This window comes from Fringilla coelebs (genome assembly GCF_963513975.1).
Source record: "Fringilla coelebs genome assembly, chromosome: 12".
In the NCBI taxonomy this organism is placed as follows: Eukaryota; Metazoa; Chordata; class Aves; order Passeriformes; family Fringillidae; genus Fringilla; species Fringilla coelebs.
Window position 1 is genome coordinate 2,796,625 of NC_140038.1, and position 26,308 is coordinate 2,822,932.

At 42.5% G+C, this 26,308-nt stretch overlaps 1 protein-coding gene across 2 annotated transcripts in view; it reads left to right on the plus strand.

The window, feature by feature from the left end:
• Positions 1 to 26,308, plus strand: part of TMEM266 (transmembrane protein 266) — an 81,961-nt gene that overhangs the window by 31,623 nt on the left and 24,030 nt on the right. Inside the window, exons 5-9 of one of the 2 annotated variants that reach the window (XM_084214123.1) lie at positions 7,915 to 8,069; positions 12,058 to 12,131; positions 21,085 to 21,141; positions 22,913 to 23,051; positions 24,527 to 24,642. In XM_084214123.1, coding sequence (XP_084070249.1) covers positions 7,915 to 8,069; positions 12,058 to 12,131; positions 21,085 to 21,141; positions 22,913 to 23,051; positions 24,527 to 24,642 — 541 coding nt within the window. The remainder of the gene's footprint in view (positions 1 to 7,914; positions 8,070 to 12,057; positions 12,132 to 21,084; positions 21,142 to 22,912; positions 23,052 to 24,526; positions 24,643 to 26,308) is intronic. The other variant, XM_084214122.1, reaches the window with a different exon arrangement.

Consider the following 26,308-nt stretch of genomic DNA (forward strand, 5'->3'; position numbering starts at 1 on the left):
CCTTGTGGGAATGGTGGCTTCTTCCTTTCCGAAACATCCATGACAACTGATGCCCTGAGAAATTTAGGAGCAGAGCTGGGCTTCATAAGCCCAGCAGCAAAGTAAAATACTATCCCTGTGCCACCTCCTGGCTTGGCTGGGGATATATCTGGTTTTATGGATGTGGTGTCATTTCTTTCCCATGGCCTCGTTCATTGTGAATGGCTTCAGTCCCAGTGAGGAGGAGGTGGGCAGGTCAGATCAGTTTGATCCAGGGACTGTGGCAGCCACATCTGCCTTAGGTGCAAAGAGGGGGATGTGGGGAGGACAGCACAGCAGGTGGCAGAAAATGGCAAAAATCCCTGTAGCTTCTGCCAGCATCCATCTTTGTGACTGAGGCTGTGTTAGCCCAGTGCTGCTGTGCAGGTGGAGAGACCAGCAGGCCCTGCTAATGCCAGGGAGTAAAAGATTCCCTTCCCTGGAAGTCTGCCTTTTGTTGCAGACTCCACGTGTTACCTTCTGCATGCATTTCCCAGAGAATGCCAGGGGAGATGCCAGCCTGCATGGACCTGCCTGTGTTCTGTGTGGCTCTGCTGTTCCAGGTGTGCAGCTGATCCAGGCAAGTTGTTCTGATGGCACAGGGCTGCGGTGCCTGTGCTTGCACAGGTGTTACAGGCTGCATCTCTCCACAGCCTTGCTGGACAACAGAATTGCCCACAGTCAGCAGTTCCTGCTTACTCTGGGTGTTCACCAGCAAGTCTCCATTTCCTTGGAGAAGCAAGAGAGACTTCAGACTAGGGATGAAGGAGAGGGCAGGAAAGGAGTCTTCTGATTTAATGGTTTCGCTCTGTGCACCCCAAGGAGCACACAAGGTTTTCCTCAACCTTTTCTTCTTTAAGGCTACAAGGTGTTCAGGGTCCAAGCACAAATTTGACCTGGTTGCTCCCTGGGGCAGCTTTTTGTTTCATCTGAGGGAATATTTCTCTTAATAAAGCTGATATTAATAGGTCATCAGGAATAGGTGGGTCATAACCCTCGTTGTGTGCCTGGAAACTCTCAGATGGCATCTCACGAGCTACCCCTCCAACAAGAAAAGAAAGAAATGAGAGGGAAAAGGAAAGAAAGTTATGGTCTGTCTACCTTGTTAGACCATATACAAGCTGCCATTCCCATGGCTTTAATGCTGGAATAAAGCCTTACTTTGTGCAGTTTGAGAGGTCTTTGCCTTTTCATATCAAATTCTCAGGGCAGTCAGTTCCTGTCTGTTGGTGTTGTTGAAGGATTTTGTGGACAATTTGAGCTGGTTTTGTCAGACATTTAGATGACAATGCTGATCCCTGTGCTAAACAAGAAAGAAGGGACTGCAGGTTAGAGGCAAGTTATGCCTGTCCCTGATGTACACCTGTAAGTAGTGAAAGGGTAATCAGGGAAGGAAAACCTTTCTGCTCCACCTGAAACCCTAAAACAAAATACAAAATGTGTTGTCCTGAATTTACTGGAGAGGCTGTGGTTGTATTGAACTCAGTTTGCATGAAAGGAGTATGCCAACATTTCTTTAAGGAGCCTAATCACCCAGAAAGGTGAGATGATTTTTAAATATTAAGATTGCTTTAAATGCCACTCTTAGTTTCTTTTTTTTTCCAGTCAAGTATTGTTTTTTCAAAAAATAGTTTCTCTCGTCTGCTTTTTTTGCATCAAGTCCAATAAAAGTGATGGAGAATAGCAGAAAAACTGACAACATGCAGAAACGTAGAGAAGGAAAATTTTCTATATTTTCTGTAAGTTCCAGTTAAAAGGTATCAGTCACAATAAATTATTAAAAAATTGACAGATAGTTGCACTACAGAGTGTATTTTATTGTGTGAATATGTAGGTAGACAATCAGCCTTTCTCTTGATGAAGATCTGTGTTTATTGGAGTTGAGAAACAAGGGGGAGAGATGTACACCAACTTTTTAATTATTTGTTGTATTTGTTTTAAATTGCAGCTCTTGAGTTTTAATGTTGAACATTTGAAACATGAAAATGTTTTCAAATCCTGTTTTACATCAAAACTGTAAAGTTTGTGAGTTCAGTTAATGCAACTCACTTGACATTAGCCATAAATAGGCTGTTGTAATTTAATAATTTATGATATCTGTTCATAGCCTTAGATTTGTATGGTCACAGCTAGAAAGTGCATTAAACAGTGGGAATGTCAAAGTAAACCATAAGGAGAGAGAGAGAAAGGAAGGGAAACCAAAACTGAGCAGATGTTTACAGAGATGCAGAAGTTACCACAGAGAAGAGTTGGGAGCTCTCATTTTAAACTGGTTACAAGACTCTGCTGGTAAATGTATTCACCCATCTGGGGGAGAAAAAAAGACTGTTCCTTCAGTCTGTCTTCTCCAATTGTACCAAGTAGGTGCTATTATTTTGCTTTTCAGATCAATCTTTCTGATGCTACTTTGATTTTTTGATGTATTTTACTTGTGCTTTCTACGAAACTTAAAGTTGCTTTATCTAAAAGATCAAGTTATCACATTTCTCTTGTTTTCTGCTTTTCTAGTCCATTTTCTGAAAAGTTTTCTGCACCTCTGCAGATCTTGGATCTGGAATAATGTTGTATAATGAGCTCCAAGCCCAAGATAAAGTGCAAGGGTTTTGGAGGGCACAACTATTTCATGTAGCAAGCAAGCTCCTATTTATAAAAGTGAGTTGTAATTTAGTTTTAGCTGCCAGTCATAGTCTGAATCCAGAAAGATGGTGCAAAATCCTAACATGAGGATGCAGTGAATGAGACTGTAGTGCTGATCTGTTCTTTGTGCAGCACTTTATCACTGCTGCTCTCAGTGCTGTGGTCCAAGACAGACCTGCACTGCAGCAGAAAAGGAGCAGCCAGCTCAACAGAACCCAGTTTTTCAGTAGAGAAAACATGAAATTTTGGGCTATGTTAGAGGTGTTCAGTGATTCAGAAATTTCTGTTTCTGTTCACAGTCTTTTAAGTGTTTCTCTTGGTAAATTTTGTTTTCCAGAGTAGCTCATTGCTGTGTTTATCCCAGTACCTCAATGCTTTGAGTGTGTCCCCCCCATGTCGTCTATCAGTTGCTAGAGAGAGCAGTACTGTAAGTAAGACAAAGAAGTAATTTTCCAGCTCAGTGATTTTAAGAGTTTTTTGGTTTGGAGATATTTCTGCATTTTTCCAACAGAACTTGCTTTTCCCAGACAGTTTGTAAGGATAGAAATGTAGCATTTGTAGCCTACAGATCACTGTTTGCAAAGCTCTTTATTGGAGACTGGAAATGACATGAGTCTAATTTGTCTGGCTTGACAGTGGAATTAATTGTCTAAATTGGGGAAGATATGACTTGGGGCAAATATTGAAATATGGTTAAGCCATAGGACAAAGAGGAAATGTAAAAAGAGGAATTTTTGCCTAGAAGGCAGGTCTGTGAAAAAAAACCACCAGCTAAATGCTGAGCAGCAGTGTAAAAGCAAATCAGATCTTAGGATTGCTTAGGAGAAAGAGTTGAGAATAAAAGAGAGGCTGTTGTTGTGCCTCTCCATATATCCAAGCTTTGTCCATGTCTTGAACACGAGTGCAGTTCTGATCCCTGTCAGAAAGAATATGGTATCTGTAAAAGAACTGGAAAAGAATCAAAGAAAAACAGAGATCAAAGATGTGATAAGTCTTCCATTGGAGATTACTGTGTAAACTAGGACTCTGCAGGCTGGGTGAGAGGAGGCTGATTGAGATTTGATTGATATTACAAAGTCTGTGACACAGAGAGGTTAAAATAGGTTTGACACCCACACACCCCCTCCCAATACAGTCTCTAAGGTACATTAATAGATTAAAGCCCAGTTCCAAAGAAACAAAAAGAGTTTGCTCTTGGCACAGAGGGCAGTAGATGCCTGAAGCTGCTTTCTGCAGGGTGTGTGGCTGAGAGCAGCTTATCCCCACAAGGGGAGGTTGAACAAGTTTGTGGAAGAGAAAGTCTCTGGAGTTTACTAAATACAGCCTGAAACAACACATCTGTCTCGGGAAGTGACAAAATGGAAAAGGGTTGGATTCTGTGAGAATGTTAAGGGGAAGGATTTACATGTTTGCTGTGTTCTCAGTCATCTTGAGGCATCTGCTCCTGACCACTGTTGGGACAGGGTGCCAAACCTTGCTTCAGTGTATTCTAGTATGACTGTTCTCATGTTTCTCAAAGGGAGTTTTTGAGGCTGATGTTATATTGCACTAAAGATTTTAGCATAAAAAAGAATCTAACAAGCAGTTTTCTAGTGAGAGGAGTAAAAGGCCAGGTAATCACGGGATGTCTGTGAGCAGAGGGTGTGACATACACCTATAAAGAAAGCACAAATGATCCTAGAAAGCTTCAAGTACTTCAAATAGAGCTGGGAAGCATTCATGTAATGAATTAATTAAGCCTATTGTAAAATATTATCTACTGCTCCCGTTCTGTATTCACATGCAGAAGAGGCTGCTAGGGTAGTTACAGAAGCAGAGTGTCTGTTCCACAAAAAGCATGGGCTTTAATTGAATTACACACGTGGCTGCCACTTCTGTGTGCAGTGCATCACGGACAGACTGCCAGCTGGGGAAAAGACCTCATCAAGCAAAGAATAATATTGGCACAAGAATGAGTGTGTATAAACTGGCCATGGGTGAGTTTGGGGAGAAAAGTAGGGGAATCTCTTCTGCCGTTTGAGCAGCAGAGTTTTGCAGCAGTCTTCCAAGAAGTGCCATGGGGTTTGAAATAGAACAAGTTTTAGGGGTAAAAAGATGAGAGTGTTGTCAATAGTTAAAGTTTGTAGTTAAACCAGGCTTGTAGAAGTCCATAAGAGAGGTGCAGAGCTGTGTGTGTTCCTTGGAGTTACTGCTCCAGGCCTCCAGCTGCTCCCTGCAGCCTGCTGTGAGGCTCTGCTGTCTGTGTTGGCTCAGCCACATTTCATATTGTTATTTAGCCTGTGTTCCTGCCACTTCCTGACCATGGCCTTTCTGCTCCTTCAGATAGCAATTTGGATCTCATCCATCCTTCTGTTTTCTGATCATAACCGTCTTGTGAGGTGCAAACACATGCTGTTTAGCCAAAGGAAAGACAAAAAAAAAAAGCAGGGTAAGATATAATGCAGATTTTGGGGTATTTGTTTACAAGCCCAGAAAATAGAAACAAAATAGAAACAGTGACAGCTGTTAACAGCAAGAAAAAACTGTTTGTAGTGGTTCCTTACCAGACAAATATGTTCAACCTTTACCAGTTTTGCCTTATGTTCTTTTTTTCCCAAGCTGTTTATTAGTAAGGCTAGCAGGATGATGACAGATTGGTTTTGGATGAAGCCATGTGTGAAAGTATCTTTAAAAAAAAACTACCCTGGTAAAATTCCACTAAATATATTTTAATGTCTCAGAACAGAGCTTTACAGCTCAATGTCACCAACAATTAAAAATTTCCTGTGCTAGTACGTTTATTTACTTCATCCAGGCATTGCAAGAAAGGTAAATAAAATATTTCTGTTGTAGAGACTAATTAGCTGAAATACCTGATTAACCTGTTTGAAATCATGCAGGAAAGTTTTCCAAAGTCACACTTGTGTGTGATTTCAAGCAAACACCAATAGAACGTGTGCTTATTCTCTGAACAGAATAGGGAACTTTTTTGCTAGTTTGTGGGTTTTTGGCAATTTGGGCTTTTTTGTTTGGTTTGGGTTTTTTTGGTCTGAAGTGAGGAAAAAAGGTCTTTTCCTTGTCTTTTTGTGTCCTTGAAATCCATTTTTATATTTTATGAGTATGGTAGAGGTGGAAATGGGCCCGTGAGCTGCACTTGACCTCTCAAGCTGATTGCTTTATCAGTGTAAACTGGTAATTTCATTCAGAAGCTTTTTTAAATTGGTGTTAATAATTTGGAGTAATACTACTGAACAGACAGAATAATGCCATCTTATTCAGGATTCTATAAGTAATTAGCAGCTTGAGTAATAATTATCATGGTTATGTGTATTGTATGCTGAGCATTACAGTTGGCTTATTCCTACTCATGCATTTGGTGTATTTGAAAAGCTTGACTTTGCAGAGCTTTTAGAGATAGGTACTTGGGCCCTCTAGTGATGATTCTGTGAATAGGAAAAGCTGCCCTGCAATATTAAAATACTGGCATAATGGGTCTTTTGGAAAAGGGAACATAAATGGAAGCAGAGAATAGAGCCAAAGCCTGTCCTGTTTAAACAGAGCCACTAAAAACCCTCAACCCTAAGCCTAAAATCATAGTTGCATTAAAATCAAATTACCCTGTTTTGAGATATGTAAAATAAACCCCATTAAAAGATCAAGCAGGCAAAAAGGCCCCTATCCCGATGCCTTTTTTTTCACCTTATATTTTAACCCAAGCTATTTGAAATCTATTGCATTCTGTATTCAGGCTGGAGCCATAACAAAGTTTAACCTAAGGGCAAGTTGCTGATAGTAACACTTGTCAAATCTTCTCTGAAGCTTGGAGAGTCAATTGAGGAGGTCTTTTACAGTCAGGCAATCAGGCAATCTGACTACAAGTGTTGTTGATGTGCTTAATTCTGAGAAGCTGCTTGAAAGTGTCAAGTCTCTGAGCACTGCTTGGCATCGCTTTCTCCCTCTTTTGTGAGTAAGTCAGAGAACATTTTGTGATGTTTTCCCAAGTGTTTGATTATAGTGTGAGTTACTGAGTCTAGAGGTGTTTATTAGCAATTGATCAGTATCACCATATCTTCTTGTGCACCTCTGATTTCTGTGTTGGGATATTTTAGTCAGACGCCGGGGTTACTGCGCCACACTTGCAGGTTTTTAAGCCCTGGCTAATAAATCCTGTCAGCTTTTCATTACCTAATGTGTATTTACAGTGCTTTGAAAATCTGAAGTGTCAGGCAAACATCCCGTTTGAACTTTCTGAGGTGAGCCAGTACAGGAACCTTGCAGAACACTGTGATGAGAGATGATGTGATACTGAGGGTGAGGAGTGAGGAGATGAACAGAATCAGGATGGACTTTATGCATCAGAAGTCCATGCTACTGTTATTCCTATTACCAATACTCCTAAAAAAATAATAAAAATTAGCAACCCTCACGTAAATGTGTATCTGCATTAGCACAACAGTAGTGCAACGTTTACTGCTTCATCAGCTTCCCTCCTGAGTTGTGCTCCTCTGAGCTCAGCCTCCTCACAGCTTCCTGCATCCTGCCTAAACCTGATTTTTCCACTGAAAAAGGGTGACCTCATCCAAACCAGGTTTGGGAGTGGTCCCTGGTGCATGCTGTCCCCCAAACTCTGGCAAGGTAATTCTTGGCCTGATGCACAAACAGGCTGATGAGGGCTGGACACTGCCAGGCTGTGTACCTTTGCTACTGTCCAGTGTAGCTGTGCTTTGGTGTTTCCCAGATTCCTGTTGTTCTTTTCCATGATGTCATGGACTGATTGTTGCAACCCACATTTGGCAGCCCGTATCAGATCTGTCTCATAGTAGAGCAGGGATAAAGGTGCATGGTTAGAAAATTCAGCAGCAGAGAAATTATTTTTAAAAAGTCTTTGCCTTCTAAATAGCAGAGTCCTGCTGTGCCTTGGTACTCACTGGTGAATGAATGCAGCATGTGTGTCAAAATAAGAGCACAAGAGAACTAGTGAGACAGGAGAAAGCAGAAATGTGTGTATGATAATTAGGGCTGCATGGCTCAGTACACTGAGGGCACTTGGACACCAGTGCACTCCAGAGCTGGGGAGGTCTCAGGCTGAAGGTTTTTCTTACATTTCTCTCAGTAAAAGAATCCAGTGAAAGCGAACTTTGCAAAGTCTTTGTGCATTATTGCTGAGTGTATCCATAACAGCAGAACTTAAAATTTTGAGTTCACTGCTCTTTAGCTCTTTTCCTTTTTCACTTCTTCTTCTTTTCTTTTCTTGTTTTTCCCTTAATTTTATTTCCTTAGATCTAACTGGCTAAAACCGTGCTGTGGGAGACGAGCAGCTGTGTGGCAGGTATTTTTGCTCAGTGCAAGTCTCAACAGTTTCCTGGTAGCCTGTGTAGTATTGGTGGTGATTCTTCTGACTCTGGAACTCCTAATAGATATAAAGCTTCTCCAGTGTGAGTAGGAGGATTTTTTTTTTATTTTTATTTTTTTAATTTTTTTTTTCAATTTTGATGATATAAAGGCTATATTTGCTGGGAGGTTTTTGAAGGGGGAGGACGTTGGGAATGTTTTTTCCCTACCATTTAAATGATTACTAGGCTAGGTAAGAAATGTGTTCTTGTGGAATCTTGGTATAGTGAAGTCAGTCTCTTCTTTATTATTCTGACCAAAGCTAGGTCAAATAACAATTTCAGTACAGGACAAATTTTCAAAGGATACAAGCAGAGTGTGCATGCAGAGATTCACATGTGTTGTCATTAGTACTTGAAAAGCTCTGTCCTTTACAGGCATGTTATATATTCACAGGAGAAAAATCCATGCATCATTAATCTCTGATACCCACCACATGTGGAGAGATAAAAGTGATGAATATAGAAAAATAAATAGGGTTCTTGGTGTTAACCTCTTATTAATTACTTCTGCTTGAAATTACAGCCTTCTAGCTTGTAATGCACTGAAATGAGACAGATTTTCATTCTACTTTGCTAACACACTGTGAGTCAAATCATGGCTTAAATGGAGTTTTGTTTTATCTGAATTCACTCTACACAGGTTCCACAATGGAAATTTTAATGCTGCTGTTTTGCTTCTTAATTCATCTTTCCCCCCCCACTCTTCTACTCCTCCATTGCACCCCCTTTTTTTTCTTTTTTTTTTTCTCTTTTTCATTTATGATATGAAGTTGACATGACCACAGACACCACCAACACTTTCCTCTAAGCTGAATGTTGAGGAGCAGCCTCTAGTATCTCCATGCAATCTCAGATGTGTTGAAATGGCAGCTGGGGTTCAGACAATCCCATAAATGCAGGGGTACACAGCATGAAAGAGTGCCTGGTATCTCCTGTGGCAGCTTTAAACTGAGCAAACCAAATTTTTATTCTGCTGAAGTCCTTTTACTGTTGCAATTTGTCAATTGAACATAGTGGCATAAAGATTCAGGTGTTGCAGTTGCAGTGAGATGACTTTAAGGGACTTCATTGGTAGTTGCAGCCATATCTTAAACTCTGTGAGATGAATGTGAATGGCTGTGTGTCATTCCATGCTGTTGCTCCCCATTTCCACCCATCTGTCCATGCTGCACACACTGTTCAGGGCATGGCCACTCCTTTACAGCTGTGACTTTCTCTGCTTTCTGGTCACTCACCATTTTTGGATGAGGAAGCCCAAGATTTGGACAAGTCTGCCACTTGGAAAAAAGTCAGGCATGCGAATTGTGGGTATAAGGCCTTAAGGAAGAAGCTTTCAACAATACTTATTGAGGTGTCACATCTTTCTGTGTATGTAGAGAATTTTCACTTCCTGTAAAGACAAAGGGTTTTAAAGACTATTGATTTCTCTGAGCTTTAACAGTTTTGGTTACTCTCCTCTGGAAGCAGCCATTTTCTCACCATTTATTTTCTGAAGAACCTTCTGAGGAAAGCTTTACTTTAGGAATCATTGCTCCCCTGTGTATCTGGTGCATATGGCACTGCTGAAGGCTCTGCAGCTTACACCTTGTGCAGGACCTGCAGGTGTTTGAGCCAGGTGACTTCACTGTTCAGAGGTGGCTCCTGCCACCAGGATGGATTTTCTCAGGTCCATTCCACTTGTGTTACTCCTTTACATTTTAACTAATGAATCTTGCCTTGAGGCTTTATGCCTTGACAAGTTTGAGTACCTTCTATCTTAAATCAGATAAAGGCTGTCTCAGTGAGGCTGATCTAAGTATTCCAGTTGTGCCTTGTAAGGGATGTGTGTCATTTACACTGAGGTTTTGAAAAGCCATTAGCCCATAACTATGCTTCTCAAAAATGTAATTACAGTTTTGAAGGGTTCCTTATTTTTTATAAAACCAAGCAGTGCATTAGGATACCTTACAGCACATCACTGCCAGTTTGTCCTTAATAACAACTGCTAATCCATGCTATAGACTGTAATTACTTAGGAAGCCTCCCTTTAGTAAAAGAAATCCAAACCCACCAACCGGAAAGAAAAGCCACAACAAAAAACCTGGTGTTTTCTTTGGCTGTGACATGAGTAGAGCTTTTCTCTCCTGCTTTCAGTGCAGTCTTTGGTTGCTCTTCTCCCACACACAAAGCTGGTGGTTTCATAGGTTGACACCACATTTACAAACTGCAAGACACACACATGAAAAGGTCAGTGACCTTTTAGGGTATTTTAGCACAAAGTGGGTTCATACCAGAATTAGAAACCCCAGAAAGCAAGGGACATATATTATATGTTTTGTTTTAGGTCTCTGTTCTGTAATCAGGTTTTTTAAGTCTGTCTTCAAAGCTTCTCACATGCAATAATAACATTGCAGTGCCTTGTGATGTTTTGCAAAAGCAGAAATAGATGAGTATTAACTCACTTGCACCTCATTTTAAAAATTAAAAGAAAATAAATCTTATGGCAGGTTCCAGTGCCTCAGGAATACAGACTGTGCGATCCATTCCTCATCTTAGCAGTTTTGGGGAAAAGGAGTTGGGGAAATGATGGTGGTACCATCCTCATTCTACAGTCAGCTGTAGCAGGTGCATGTGTAGAAGGCAGCAGCCCTTCCTGAGCAGCACCAGCGTGGGGCTGATGGGCTGTGCTCCCTGGCTGTGCCCGTCTGAGCCCTGGCCGTGCCCTGCAGAGCCCTGCAGAGCCTCAGCACCACGGGGTCAGGGCTTGCCCGAGCCAGCAGCGTCACACACAGAGCCCTGCAGTGTCATCTGCCAGGAAATGAGGAACAGCCTCCGCTGAGAGAAGTGCTGCTTCTCCGAGCTCCTTCAGTGCTCGCTCAGGGTTTGTCAGGAGGAGTGTTGCCCCAAATCCGTGGTTGCTGAATGTTTCTGTGTCGCCAGGGGGCGGCTGGAGCCTTGTATGTCAGTCGAGCCCTGTTGGAAACACTGCATCCCAAGGGTTTCCCGTCCTTCAGGCTGCCCGATAGAGACAGTGCCTTAGGAAACTTTATTCTCTTATATTCTGACGATTTGTTTCACCTTTAAGTAGTTCCTCTGCTGCAGCACAGTAAATGCTCTCATCAAACCCCAAAAGAGCTTCAGCAGTGGGGGTTCCAGTGGCAGGGCATACTCAGTTTTATTTGTATCCTGATTTCTTCCTACATGCTTTTCTTCTCCTTCCCATATTAATCGATTCTGATTTTAAAAGAGAGTTTTTCATTTAGTATGTGCCCAGTATGTTCTTGGGAAATCGTTAAGTCTGCTGCAGCCCTGCACCTCTGTGCACACAGCCACTGCTTGCCTTACACAGTCATCCCCTGGCACTGCAAGGCTGCACAGACTGCTCTGGTCTGTCTGCTGTGGAGATACTAGATTCACAAATACCCTGCAGGAAGGAGAGAGTGTTTGCTCTTCATTCCCTTAGCCCAAACTTGGGAGCATGTGGGAGTAGAAATCACTAGCAGTTCGGTTAGTGGACCCTGTCAGCCTTCTGCATTTTTCTGTCAGCATGAAATGTATTTTGAAGCCCATTTTGAGGATTAGTTTTTAAGCACCTGTTCCTGATAAATACTGATCATCTGACATGAATTGTCAAAGACTGAACACAAGGAATAATGTGAGGATAGTAGAGCATTCTGTTTCCTTACTGAGTCCTAGATCTGGATTTTTAGGTACACGGGAATTAGTCACACATCTCGTACTAAAGCAGCGTTGGGGTGAGAACATGAAGCAGTGGCAGAGCATCAAAGACCTGAGCTGTGTCTGCCATTGCTAACCAGCAGCAGGATCTGTTAAAGCTCCAGGGAAGAGCTGCTAACATGGTGAATGAAGGTGAGCAGCTGGCAGGCCTGGAGTTCCATGTCCATCGCATCCCATCCTCTTCCTGGTGCTTCATTGCAAAATCTGAGAAAGCAAGCTTTACCATATGTAACTTGTGGCAGTACTAATTATGCTAAACCTAAGTTGCACTCTGCTACTATAATGACCCTTCGTTGTATTATGTTAATTGCAGTTTCAAGTGCTTCCCAGTTTGCAGGAGTAATTCACTGGATCAGCCTAGTCATCCTCTCTGTTTTCTTTTCAGAGGTATGTATAACCAAAGTCTTTCACCACGTTATGTTGTCACTGGAATTAGCAAGAGTTTTACAGGAGTTTGACTGCAAATAACGTAGCACGGTGTTTTTTAAGGAAAAAACCAAGCAATAGTGTGCTGTGGCTGCTTCTACCTAGGAAACTAAAAAGTGTTATTTAGATTAGCACTGTATGCCAGTTGCTTAGAATTGGTAAGGAAACATGGAAGGGAAGATACTGCCTTAAAAATTATAATTGGTAAACTGCAGAAAGAAATAATTATCTCTGAATCTACAAGCACTGGACAGGATTGTTTGATCCATTTGTTATCAGTGTCACTGGGTATAAAGTATAGGATTTAGATGAAGATATGTTCTTCAAGAATAAAGATCCATGGGAGTTTTGTACAGAAAGATCTGTTTTGAGAATGGAATTATCTCCTTCCACAACTTATTAAGGTAGTTTATCTATTCCAGGTTGCTGCATGTAGACCTAGTCAGAGAATGAAACAAATGGTGAATTTCTTTGCCAAAATGTGTACGAATGTAAGCACTGGGAAAGGTTCTAGTCATGATATCCCAAACTGGGATAATCTGCCTTTCTGAGCTTTCAGCTTTTTTCCAGAAACAAATCACTGGTATTGAGACATTTAGACTGCTCCTGAAGTATTCCAAAATGCTTTTATTGCTATTTTTCAGGTTTTAATATGTTACTTCTCACAATAACAAGTTTTATGTTTATTAATTGGAAGACAGCTTGGACTTAAAATATTTTAAAATATTTTTTCAGGTTCCACAGGAGAAAATATAATCCAGAGAGGTTTGTTAATGATTTCATTCTGTAGAAAGTTTAGATAGTTACTAGGTGAAGGGTTACAAAAAACCAATAATCAAAAAACAAAGATATGATATCTGCAAATGATTTATTGGATCACTTGTATTGAATTCATACTTATCATATATGATTGGTAATTTCCATGGTGCTCCTAATGAAAAACATTTCCATGTATCATTTTGTATTTCTCAGCAGGGTTTTTTAGCTGGTGCTGTCAGTGGGGGCTTTCTGAAAGGGTTGTGTGATGCTGGCAGGGATGTCACTCTGCTCTGCATGCCATTTCTGCTGCACTGACACAGATTGGTCCCATAAGTGGCCCCATCCTTTGACAGTGCTGCTGGGCTGGAGGTTACCTGTAAGATGACTGAAAATAATCTCTAAACAATTAAAAGAACTTGCTGTCTTTCCTTTGTGAATTATCCTAATTCCCAAAGGCTCAGGTTTGCTAGATGGTGTCCATTCCCTTTAAAGAAATACTTTCCTCTCCCCTTTGGAATCTTTCCTCAGTGGGGATTAGTACCCTGGAGCTGTCTGTAATCCTGAGCTTCCCAGTGGGATCAGCTTGGAACTGCTGCCAGCAGCCTGGCAGCACAGCCACATTCACCTGGCCCCTTTGCTTTCTGCAGCTGCTCTCACCAAAAACCTCTCCTGGGCTGCTCAGTTCCCTGCACTCTGCAGTTCTGGTTTCATTCCCTGCACACCAGCACTCTCACACCTGGGGCAGTGTCTTCTCCTGTGTCCCTCCCCTGCACAGCTGCTCCTGGGCTGTGTGTGCCACTGCAGACACACCCTGAGGCCAGGGCTCATCTGGCTCAAGGAAGGAACTGGTTGTTTCAGTTCTGCTGGGTACCCTCCAAAGTGGTTGGACTTGTTCAGAAGTATTTTTCAGGAAAAGAGTAGCAGAAGTGTTTCACAGAGCCCAAACAGTTTCCCATTTTGGATCTGCATTGGCTTTTCTCTCTTTATTAGATATTTGGAACTACTTTGTCTACGTGCTGTTCTCATTTATTATAAACTTATCACTCACTTCATTATCTACTTCTTTCTTCCAAAGTAGCTTCCTTCAGCTATTTGATTATGGTTTGAATTTAGATCAAAGAAAAATGAGGCCACAAGACAGCCATGTGAGGTGCACAGACCAGGGTAGATTTTTGGATATGGGTTCATTTGGCAGCTCAGAGATAGAGGTGGCTCCACAGAGCAGCTGGATGTGCTTCAGAGACCACCAGTCTGGGAAAGAATTCAGGTGTACCTTTCCTGCTGGGTTTCCTGGGGTTGGTCTTATGCCAGGTTGATTTCATACTGAATTGTGTCTTAAGAGAGCAAAAACAGAGGGTGTCATTTTCTGTCATCCAAATATTTTTTTTCCAAGATGTTACAAAATACTGCAAAAATTGCAAATGGCTTTTTTCCCTCCTACATTTTAATTTTTTTTTCCTTTGGTCCCTTTAGGGGTTTTTTTTTCCCTCTGATTCCCATACCATGAGTCAGCTGGTTTTGGGATCATTTGATCATATGTTACAGTGAGTGGTTGTTCAGGCCAGGATAATATTCCAGAGATCAGCAGGTTTAATTAGCTTACCTGGGTATAACAGGCAACTGCTGAGGATTGATGAGTCCTTCAGTCATTGTTTTTTGACTCAAAGCAAGGATTCAAGGTTTCTGGTGTTCAAAAAGGTGGTTTCCATTGCAAGTTCCCTGTTATAAGTTTGAATCTTTAGTGTTTATTTTGTCATTTGGTTCCCATTGGTTGTAAATACAGGTACACAATTCTTGAGGAAGACCTCAACAAAGTTGTCAAATACTTGTTAAGACCCATAAAACTTTCAGTCCAAAATCTGAATCTGTTTTAGAAGAATACAGCTGATTAAAGGTGGTGCTCTCAAAGCATTGCAAGTAATTGCAGTGCAGTTGAAGTTAAACAGCCACTGGCTTTCTGCTTGGTTAAAAGGAGAGGGCTAAACATGCCAGCAGCTGGCAAATGCCACCAGAACATCTGCCAGCAGAGCTGAGTAGCTGCTCTCACAGCATCTTCCTGCTTTCCCTAGGCTTGTCTTACAGCCACAAGCCTTAAAGGTACTTTATTCATTTTGTACTGTCACTGTCTGTGACTTCCCAGCATTAAAATCATATTCAAGTGAAGTGCACATCAGCTTTATTTGCTTTTTTCAAAGTGTTTGAACAGGATTTCCTAGTGGTTTGTCTCTGTTTATGTACATCACCGTGATTTGTGTGTGCACCAAATGTTACCCAGACATTAAGACAGAAGAGGACAGAGAGGCCCTGGGGCAAATCCCAGAGTTGTACCCTCTCCAGAGGGCAAACTCATCCTTGGTATTGTTGGTTGAGAAAAGCAGATGGGGAAGGTCTCAGAGTTTAGGTAAGTGGATTGAAATCTGCTCTGAGCAGTTCTATCCCATTGCCACAAGTGCCTGGTTCTGTGGCTGCTGTTCAGCTCTGCTTTTCCACTGGGACTGATGAGAGTGTGCAGGAATGGATTTCCTTGCTCTGTGTGCTGCAGCCAGCCCAGCACTCAGGCATTCTGCTGAAGGGAAGCACCTGAGGGTTTCCCTGGGAGGAACCAAGTTTGTGTACTCGGTCAGGCAAGCACCCAACTGCAGCTTTCTTCTGGCATCTGTGGCCAAGAAGGCAGCTCTCAAATTTAGTAGAGTGAGTCTGCAGTGCCAGCTGATAAACAATCTGTTTCATTAGCTGTGGCTCACAGGAGGAAAAACTCCAAGGCTTTACTCATCCTGTGTATTTAAAGGAAGTGTTCATAGTAACCTGCCATTTTTCTGCTTGTTAATAGCAACCCTTGAAAGGAATAAAACCTCCAAAGGGAGACTCTGCTATTAAGGTTCTGTTAAAAAAGAAAAACATCCTAAATGACAAAACTAAGTAAAAATGTCTTTTCCTTAAGAAACACATAATTTATATTAGAGAAACTCAGCTATGTTACTTTTGTTGTATTATTTGTGAGCTTCAAAGAGCTGAGTGGGAAGATAATAATCTCCCAATAATCTTCTGTAAGCTGTGGTTTCTCTCCTGTGTGTTTACTTTTATTCCATGTACATACAACTTTTCTCATGGTGCATAAATTCACTTCATTGCTGTATGTTTTGTTTTCTAAATGGAGTGAGTAGTGGGGTCTAGGAACAAAGATACAGATTTTATATATTAATATGATTTATAAAAGTAAATTTAAGTTTCTTTCTTTGCTACTGCGTATGAAATGAATTTCAATATACTGGGAAAATTCTTTACTAAGCAATTTTCCAGCCTCACAAAGTAGTTACCATGGAAAGTGGTCCCATAAAGTTCTGGGAATCTTGCTGGACATCTGCCTGAATGCCAGTCTGCCCATTTCATTTCCAGTAATACACCTGACTTACAGTGTGCTGTGTCAGTGCTTCCTCTGTGCTTTCATCTCCTGAGAGTGGCAGTGCAGCACATCCTACCCCACGTTTCAGAGAGAAGCATGAGTGCTTGTGTGACCCTGCCCAGAGGAGCTCGTGGTGCAGGGCTGCCTAAGCCCAGCTCCCTGGCCACTCTGCACCTGTGGTGGAGCCTCTGGTGAGCCATTGCCATGCCTGAAAAGCCCTTTCAAATCTAGCAAAATTGTCAGTTGAAAATTCCTTGGTTTTCCCTGTATGCTAAGAATTAAGATTGTGAGAGTATTGGGAGAACACAAGAAGAACTAGAAGTGCAAAGGTTGTGCAAAGGTGCATTTGGGTATGGGATGTCCTGGTAGTACTGGTGAGAGAGACACAGTGTGTTTGTGTCTGTTCATGGCTCCAGGCTTTGGCAGGGAATGCTTTCTGTGGCACCACGAGCTGATGGAGCCCAGCAGTTCCAGAGCAGGACATGGGGTTGGGTGCTGCTGGACACTGGGGCTGCAGTTTCAGTGCCTTGGTTGAAGAGAAGCTGTGTGAGGAGGGTGCCTGTGCCCTGGAGACAGAAGGATGTGTTTGTTGACATGTGCCAGCACGTTCCTCTGGGCTCTGCTGGCCTGAGGACAGCGTGTGCTAGCTTGTTCCTCAGTACAGGCACCCCAGGAGATGGCAAAAGGGGATTCTTCTAAGGGCTGCATGAGCTAAGGCCTCTGGGAGTGACCCAGGTGAGAGGGGCTGTAAATCACAGATTGGGTACAAGGTGTTCTGGGAAAGCTTTCAATAATTATTTGGTCTTATGAGATACAGGCAAAAGGCAAAAGCTTAATTGGCAGAGTTTCTGGGGCCTCTGTGATGGAGGATGGAAGGGAGAGAGGCAGGAAGGATGGACAGACAGATATCCCTTCCAGCCACCTCCATCCTCTCTCCTGCCCAAGCTGTGCCCCATCATGAAATGCAGAGGTGCTCTCCTCTCTCCTTTGCCTCATGCTGCTGGGCCAAGGTCCCATCCTGTGCTGCCTCCTGCTGATTTCACCCTACAGAGGGATTGGATGCAGTGACTGACAGAGCAGTAAATTGTATATTAACTGTGCAAGCAGAAAAGTACTTAAAATTACTTGGTGTATCATGCAGTCAGCTGACAAATGCAGACTGGGGGAATTCACACAGCTGGCTCAGCAAAGGACTTGGCCAAGGTTCCCTGCAAAATTAGAGAGAGAACCTGCAGCATCTAAACCTCACTGCAGACAGTTAATGTTGTGCAAACAATTGTGTGTAACCAGGAGATTGAATTTCTGTCTGAAAAATGATCTAAAATTTTATCTGGGTTTACTTTAGCGTAAAGAAATTAACACAACTGTCCAGTCATTTGCATTTTATTAGTGCACATTAATAAATTAGCTTTAGCAGAAGAAAAATGTATTTCTGATATAACTAAAAAATACATGTGTTAAGGAATTTCTAATTAAAACATTTCTAGGCAAAAAACATTAAAGCTTTCTTTTTCAAGTACAGAAAAAATCCAATCTGGCAGTACTTTCCTTTAACAGGAAAGTACTCACACTGATTCTTAATGTTCTTTTCAAATCTGTATTCAGAAATGCAGAATGCCTGTGGTGTAGTGCAAAACTGTTTGTGTGTATTTGCTACATGCCTGCACATCAGTAGGAAACAGCAGTGCTACTCCAGTTTTTCCCTTTTTCTTGTAGACTTTTGTACTTAAAAGTGGTAGAATTGTGATTAACATTGGTTTTGTCTGTGATGAATGTTTTAGAGTTGCAGTTCTCTTCTAATTCATATGCATCTTTCAGTTTGGTCCTTGAACAGTAGGTAGGAAGTTTCCTGGGTTATTAATTTCTGTCTCTGTGTTCTTTCAGATTCTGCTACAGGTCCTCATTTTTAAAGTTCTGTACAGGGACAGTATACAGTCAAATGCAGTATGTATGTATTTGTGTGAAACATATTTTTGATTCCTTTGCAAAAAGTACTAAAATGTTCTATATAAGAAATACCAATACTTTCATTTGCTGTCAAAGCATTTATTATACTAAGCAATCAAGGAGGTGCCCATAAATCCAAATTTCTTTGGTTGCAGCAGTGGATGTTCTCTGTGCCATGGGCACACAGAGTGGGCACAGCCAGGGCTGCTTTGGGCTGTGCTGGCCCAGGGGTGGCCAGGCTGGGGCTCGCTCAGGTCACCAAGGGCAGGCTGCCTTTCCTGGCTCCTGGCACTTCAGTGGGGATGGGTGTTGTGAGTGACAGTGCTGGGGCACAGCTTGAACAGCTTCCATGCAGAATAAATGTTTTCTGAGCTTAGCCCCAGTTGTGCCCAGCTGGTTCTGAAGGGTGCACTTCGGGATGGGAGGAGCTGCCTTATCCCACCCTTACACTCACCTTCCTGCAGTGTCTGCTCCAGCTGAGACCCAAGGTGCTGATCATCTGGGCATGTTGTGCTGGACACCAGCACCCAATCCTGCATTAAATGTCTGCCAAGCAGACTTCCATTCACAGCAGCAGAAATGGAACATTTGTGTTAGCTTCCAGCCCTTGGAGCTGCTCACACCCATGAAGGTGGCAGTAAGTAGCACAGTCTGATTGAAATGCTGCAGTCAGGAATTAAAAAGGCAGGAAGGAAAATACCTTTTTGCATTCCCTCACCAGCCCGATGTTAAATCAGATTTAGGGTTGTGAGGGGGTGTTTCTGTTTTCTTTGTGCAGATATGCCTCATTTCAGTGAAAACACCTCTGTGCACACCTGGCCAGAGGAGGGAAGACTTTCACCCTTCAGTTTCTGTAAGGTTGCTAAGTGCTCAGCCATCCTGTGTTGGTTGCTTGTTGACCTGGCACTTTGTAAGTGCTGCCCAAGCAGAGCAGAGCCTGAGCTGTGCTCCCAGCAGGTGGCTGCAGGAGAGGTGGTGCCCCAGGAAGGCTCTGCCTGCTGTGGAACCTGCTACAGCTGAACTGACGGCTCACAGGTCACTTGTACTTCACCTTTTGTGCAGCTCCTGGGTGGGCAGTGAGGGGGGTGCTGGCAGAGGAGCTGGGATGCTGTTCCTGGCAGAGTTCAGCTCAGAGCTGAGCTGTGGCTGCAGGAGTGCCTTGGCTGCTCAGCAGCACGTGTGCTTGCACCTTGTCCCTGTGTCAGATCACATTGTGCTGGCCAGTTTGGGTAATTAAGGGACTTGAGCACCTGCTGTTGTGCATCTCTTCCTCCACATAATAAATAAACCTTGAGGTTTATTTATAAGTTATTATGGAGAGAGCCTTGCTCCCATGCTGCATGTGTCAAGTGCTTTGGAAGTACAGTGTTTTTAGGAGTGCAGACTGGCAGCATTGGTGGATCCTGCTGTCTCTGTGGAGTATCATCATTTTTGTAGAGGAAAGAGGATGCTGCTTTTTGTCTTCTGGTTTGTGCCTCCCTTTCTCAGCCAGCCTTGGCCTGTTCCTCTTCATCCCCCATTTCTGAGGTGTGGGCTGCTTCACTTTCCTGCTCCCTGGTGCTGTGGGGCTGGGCTCTGGGAGCACCATCTGCCCCACAGCAGCAGTGTCCCCCTGGGCAGGGCAGGGGAAGTGCTGTTATCTGGGTTTGCAGTGCCAGGAGAACAGAGCACAGTCATCCCAGCCAGCTGGGGCACTTGGGCTCGTGGGGGTTGGCAGAGCCACACACAGGAGCACTGCTGAACAGTTCTGGGTTGTTCTGCAATGAGGTACTGCTGGTGTGTTTGGCATCAATTCAGAGCTGCTTGGGATTTAAGATTTGTTTTTGTAGTGAAGAGGAGATACATACTATTCATCAGAGTCACTTTTTTCTGCCCAGTTCTGGGCATGGTCAGCCCCTCACATGTGGGCTGCTGACTAAGTCATTGTGCTGCTCTTAAAGGAGAAAGTAGCACTTTGGTGGCCCTTGTAGGGCTCCAGCTGCAGACTCCTCGTGTCTGTCAAAATCTGACCTTGTTGTTGCTGTTGGCAGGAAACATCCCTTCCAATTAGGCTTTGATGTCAGTTCAATATCAATTGCAAGTTGACTGATGGATTTTTTCTTTTATTGTGTCTTTCTGAAAGCCAAATTAAAAATTAGGAAAGGTGCCATTGGATTTTTAGTAGGAATTCACCATTGGTTCATTCTGTGTTTTTTCTTTATTCCTCTTTATCTGTTGAGGCTACTTAACTGCTGTCTTGCTTCAAAGAGAGATGGATCACAGAGATATTTTTCTTCCTTATCCTGTGACTTTCTGGGATCTTACAATAAAGCCTTCAACTGCAGTGAAGAGCATCTGCTCTTCAGGTTGATGGAGTTGTCAGTACCTTTAGGCAACAGGACAGGACAGGGCCTGTTCTCTTAGAAAATCAGTAAGCACTGGCATATCAAAGATGGCCAGAAAAGAGAATTTTCCCCCATTCTGACTGAGGGAGCCCCATGGTGGATCTTATATAGGCTTGGGTCAGGAGGCTGGGGAGGATTGGTCATCTAAATCACACAAATCTGAAAGCAAAATTTTAGGAAGATTGAAAGACTGATGAGCATTTGAACTTGGAACTTGTTTGTAGAGGTTTTGCTAAGTCAATATATTGGTTGGGAAGCAATATCTGCTTTTTAAATATAGAAGTTCAGCCATTTCTAGAACCTGATAATTATTTAGAAGAAATGTATAATTCTTAAATAAGACAAAAAAATATTCCCTAAATGTTTATCTAAGACTGCAATAACATTCATAATCTTTTTTCCCCCTAATCTATTTTACTAGACTATTTTGAGGATTGTGGTCCTTGGCATATGGGATTACATTGAAAACAAAATCGAGGTAAGCTCTGTCTCTTGGTACTGTTTTCCAGGCAGCCCCAGTAAGACCATGAAGAGCTGCTTTAGATGGCTTTGTTATTAACCTGGTGAAATGCAATATCTTTTAAGGCAGATAAATACACATATTCTTTTCATTATGTGCATTATCAATAGCTGGGTGCTGCAGTCCTTTTTCTGTGAGAGACTCAGAAGATTGCAATATTTGAAAATATTTTATGAAGGGAGGGATTTTGGTCTTCTTCCTCTTTGTGTGACTTTTGTTGTTAAAACTGTGCTGGTCTGACAATACTGCTACCCTGAAATATAAAAATTGTCACCTGAGTTTTATATCCCCATTGCCATAATTGAGTTGAAATTAGTTGAGTTAGTTGAAAAATTGCATGTAGCTTCCTGGTAGTAAATACTAGATTGGCAAAACCCCCATTTTTACTGTGAAATTGTTTTCATAAACATTGTAATTAGTACCTCAAATTAAAAATTACCTAGAATGTATATACTCTTGTAGAGAAAGAAAAGGAAATTTGTGTGTAATAAATGATACATAATCCCAATCTGAGCAGAAATCTGGAGATCAGGAAAATTAAAAGCTCTTTCATGATACTATCTCATAAACCACTACTGTGCAGGAAGAACCAGAAGACAAGCTGGCTGTTCTTGGAGTATAATCAATGTAGAGACTTACATATTTTTGTAATGAAGTTGTAAACATTTCAACTTGTTTTGCTAAAAAAAAAATAAATGAAACTTAAATAGTTGATTCAGGGTTTCTTATTATTAAGGTTAAATGCAGCAGTTTCTGATAATTCATCTTGGTAATTTGGAATAGTGATGTTTTTTACTGCCCATTGAGTGGCTGCAGTAAGAAGCATTTCTTTTCAATGCACTGAATTGTTATGCACAATATAACTACATATTAATATGTAGTTCTTACAAAAATCTGTGCCCTGGCTCTTCATGCAAACAGTTAATCAATGGGCCTTGGCAGCAGGGGAGGCTCTCAGCAGGAATGAGAACGTGCTGCTCTGTTCTGCTCTGCTGGGCCAGTGTGGGACAGACACAGCCCTGCTGCCACTGCTCTGGAACACATTTACTGCCTCATTTCTGTCCAGTGCTTTGCACAGTTGCTTTTTCTGACCTAATCCCAGTGCAGCCAGTGTCACATGAAGCATTCAGAGCAGTCCCAGTTGTCAAAGTCCTCCCAAGCCCTGCTGCCCATGGAAGTGGGAGCAGGCAGCCTTTTGTCTGGCTGCACAGCCATCCCCACACGTGTTCTGTTGTGTTGTGTTGTGTAGCCAGGACATGGCCAAGAGCCATCAAGTCTCTTGGCTCCATCTTTTTCTACTTGTCTTCTTGATCTCTTCATTTAGACAGTAAGATCTATGGGCAGGGACTGCATTTTTTTTCTTTTTAGACGGCATTATGCCAAATAACAGGTAATAAATACCAGTGATGATAAAACTCTTTGGCTGTAATAACACTTAGACTATCACTTCTCCTTGGGGATTTTGGCCAGTATTTCCAAATACTTTTCTCTCTCCCTTCCCTTCCACCACAGTTTATCTCTCCTCACCTCATAAAAAGCTCTGAGGAATTCTGTTGTGCTACCCAAAAAGGATGCAGCCTTTCTGTGGCTTGGCCACCTCTCATATCCCTTTCAGATAGGTACATAATTGCATTTCTTCTGGACAAAGAGGGACTCCTTCCAGATTTCAAAGAAGAATGGCAGGGATATGATTTTAAGGAAAGGTTTGAAAAAGCTGATTTCTCTCCAGGTGTTTGATGGTGCTATCATAATCTTGTCCTTGGCACCAATGGTGGCCTCCACAGTGGCCAACGGCCCCAGCAGCCCGTGGGATGCCATCAGCCTTATCATCACTCTGAGGATATGGAGAGTGAAGAGGATCATTGATGGTGAGTGGGGACTCAGCTTGTGATTGCAACATCACCTGACAGGCTGGGGAAAAGAGGTTTCAAAAAGACAGAAAGATTGCTTGCTACCACTGTTCCTGTCATTGTCCTTACTCTTACATTTTGCTGGCACTGAACAGAAGAGAGTTATGACTCCCATGAGGAGAGTAGGTCTGCAGATCATGGCTGTATCTCCTGCTCTCTAGGAGCCTTTATAATTTATTGGTTTGTTTTCCTGTTAGGCACCTTCCTATCCCCTGTCCTGTAAAGTAAATGTCCTTACCTGCTTTATGTCTCTTGCCACCAGCTGTCATTCCTGATTCTGCAAAGTAATTGATTCTCTGCTTTGCTGATATTTGCTGCACCCTCCTCATAACCATACAGCCAGCTCTGTCTTGGGACTTCCTTTTCTAAGTTTTTGTCAGTAAATAAGTTTTATGTGGGATTGCAGGAGGATTTTCTTGCCCTGGGGGGGATTCCCAGCAGGAGGTGCTCTCTGCATGCTGCACATGCTGGGAATGAAGTGCATATTGGTGGTGTTTTTGCACAGACCTCTGTGGGGATCTGCCAGGGCAGATGAAAAGGGCCCAGCAAGTCAAGGTTGCAGAGAGCAGAGTCTGTGGCTGGGCCTGGAAGCAAGGACTTCAGTGTGGGTTACTGTGTGCTCAGCAGCTTCAGGCAGCTTAGGGAAAAGAAATAAATGAATGCTCATGTGTGAAAAATCAGAGTTAAGTTGTTATTTTGGGTTTAAATGCCCGGGAAACTTTGTATTCAGAGTTCAGGAGAGGTCGTAGCCCTCTGATTGGAGCATAAAAAAAAATTGCAGGATTTTGTGTGGCTTCAGAAAACACTGATTGCAGTATGTATTGACCAGCTTTTCTGATCAGTGTGAGTTTGCCATAGTTAAGTCAGGAGCAAAATTTCTAGAGCCATTTAGAAAACATATTGAAAACTGGGCTGTAGCTTGAAAAGCCATAGAAGATAAATGCCCTTTTTGTTTCTTCAAAATATCTTTCTTGGTCTGCTGTGTCCATTAAGAACTGATTTCTTACCACAAAGTCTAGGAGTTAAATGGTTAGGGCTGTGGGATAGTTCTTTTCCTGAGGGAGCTGTGCTGTTCATGTTTAGAGGGAATGGGACTGACTGTAAAGATAAAATCCTCCTACCCAGTAGTTCAGGAAATCTGTGGTAAACCCTGGGAAAGAGCTGTGCTAGCATGGAATCTGGGAAGAGCAGGCAGCACGCATTTCAGTTCAGCCAGGCAGATGGAGGTCTGACCAAACAATATCTAGACCCTGCATTTCCTATGTTAGAAATCCTTCCCTGAAAAATGTCCTCTGGTGCTGCTGCTGTTGGAAGTACTCTAGTTCTCCAGATGCAAGGGAAAGGGATGATGTTCTTTGGCCTGTAAAGGTTTTCTTCCTGATTAAAAACCAAATCACAGCTGGGTTGCTTTAAGTGTTATTTGTGTTTTCCAGCCTACGTCCTTCCAGTGAAAGTGGAGATGGAGATGATGATTCAGCAATATGAGAAGGCAAAAGTTATTCAAGATGAGCAGCTGGAAAGACTAACCCAGATCTGCCAAGAACAAGGGGTAAAGTTCAGTTCTGTCTTTATTTACGCATATCTTGTCAAGGCAAGTCAAACAGTTCATGTACTTCGCTGCAGGCTGAGCTTTGAGAAGTACCACTGGGACTTGTGCTGAGGGGTGACAGGTCTCATGCTAAGGGAGCATTAGCTGCAGCCAGGATATTGCCAGCATGGGGTTTGTCAAACAGCAGCCAGCTGCCTCTGCTGCTGGGCTTGTGTTTTCGGAGGTGGGGAAAACAAATGTGAGCAACAGAAAATGAATGGTTCCATTTGTTAAATGAGAACAGCTAGCTTGACTTAGTACTAACATCCAAAAGCCATTGTTGGAGACTGCAGCTAGTACTCCTAGGAAAAGGATGTGCAGTTTAAAGAAATTCATTTCCTTGCTTTAAATGCAAGAGGCGGCTTTCCTGTAGGTCAGTCAGAGACTCCTGGCAAGCTCAGAATGTTGCAGTAGAAGCTTCTAGTTCCTGGAAGCAAGTCAAGATTTAAGACTCTTCCCACTGCCCCAAATGTTCAGTGATTCAGTCTAGAGGTAAGGGAAGGTGAAGTTTGAAATATCTCAAGTGAATATATTTTACATGAAAAAGGTGTAAAACCATTTTTTGGGGCAACGAGCCAGGAGTTTTTGCCATTTGTCTTATGCAAATGAGTTCTTGACTAACTTGCTTTAAAGTAGAAAGCAGGGATGGATGTTGAGGCTTGGGATAAGTGAGTGTTGAGGTGACCATCAGACCACAACGGGATGATCCCCAGGTGATTTACTTCTTGTTTCAGTGAAAGGGGAGCTATGAGATATAGCCCAAATAAATCCTGGAGATTTCTAGCTTCAACTACCATTCCTGGCTTGTGGCAGGTACTTTTGAAATATAAAACCATCAATATTTAGGTCCCCAAATGGAATTTTAGGTTTAGGTCCAGGTCTCCTGGATGTCAGCCGAGGGTTCTGCGATGAATTGCTGTGGTGGGGAGTTGCTTTGTCTGTGTGATGCATTAGGGAGAGCTGTAGACGCTGTGCCATTTCATAATGCTGGTTTTGAGTCACTCAACCATAACAAGTTCTAAACCTAAGGTTGGCATCTGCCAAAAATTAGTAAGTGCCAGCTATGTTGTCTTGGGTGGCAAAACTGCAGTCCTCTTCATAACACCTCTGCACAATGACACTTAGTGATTTGGGTCCTGTCAAGGCTGTGAAATTGCCAGGTAAATGGTGTACACCCCATTTTACAAGGGAGAGAAATCTGTGATTTCTTGAGTCCCAGTGCAGTATTTTGTCTGTCAGACCATATTAAATGTCTTGACAGTCATAAATTGTTAAAGAGTTGTTTTTAGGAACTTTGCTATACAGCCAGATCACACTCCGAATCTCTAAACAATTTTTGGTGTTACAGTTTCAGAGTCTGATCCCAGGTGGGGTTCAGGAGCAGCTCTTGCTGCTCTTCATTCTTAGCCAGGTACTCCTGAATGTCTGACCAGAGTCACCCTAAGTCTGAGCTCTGATGATCACAACCTGCACAGCAAACAAAGAAATGCTTCACTGGGAGAGGAGTCAATCTGAGGAAACAGAGCAGGTTCTCTTGCAGCTTTCAAGTGTCATCTGCTATGGAAAAATACAGTCTATAGAAAGATGACAGCATGCTAAATCCCTCTCACTGGCCTGACTCACTGCC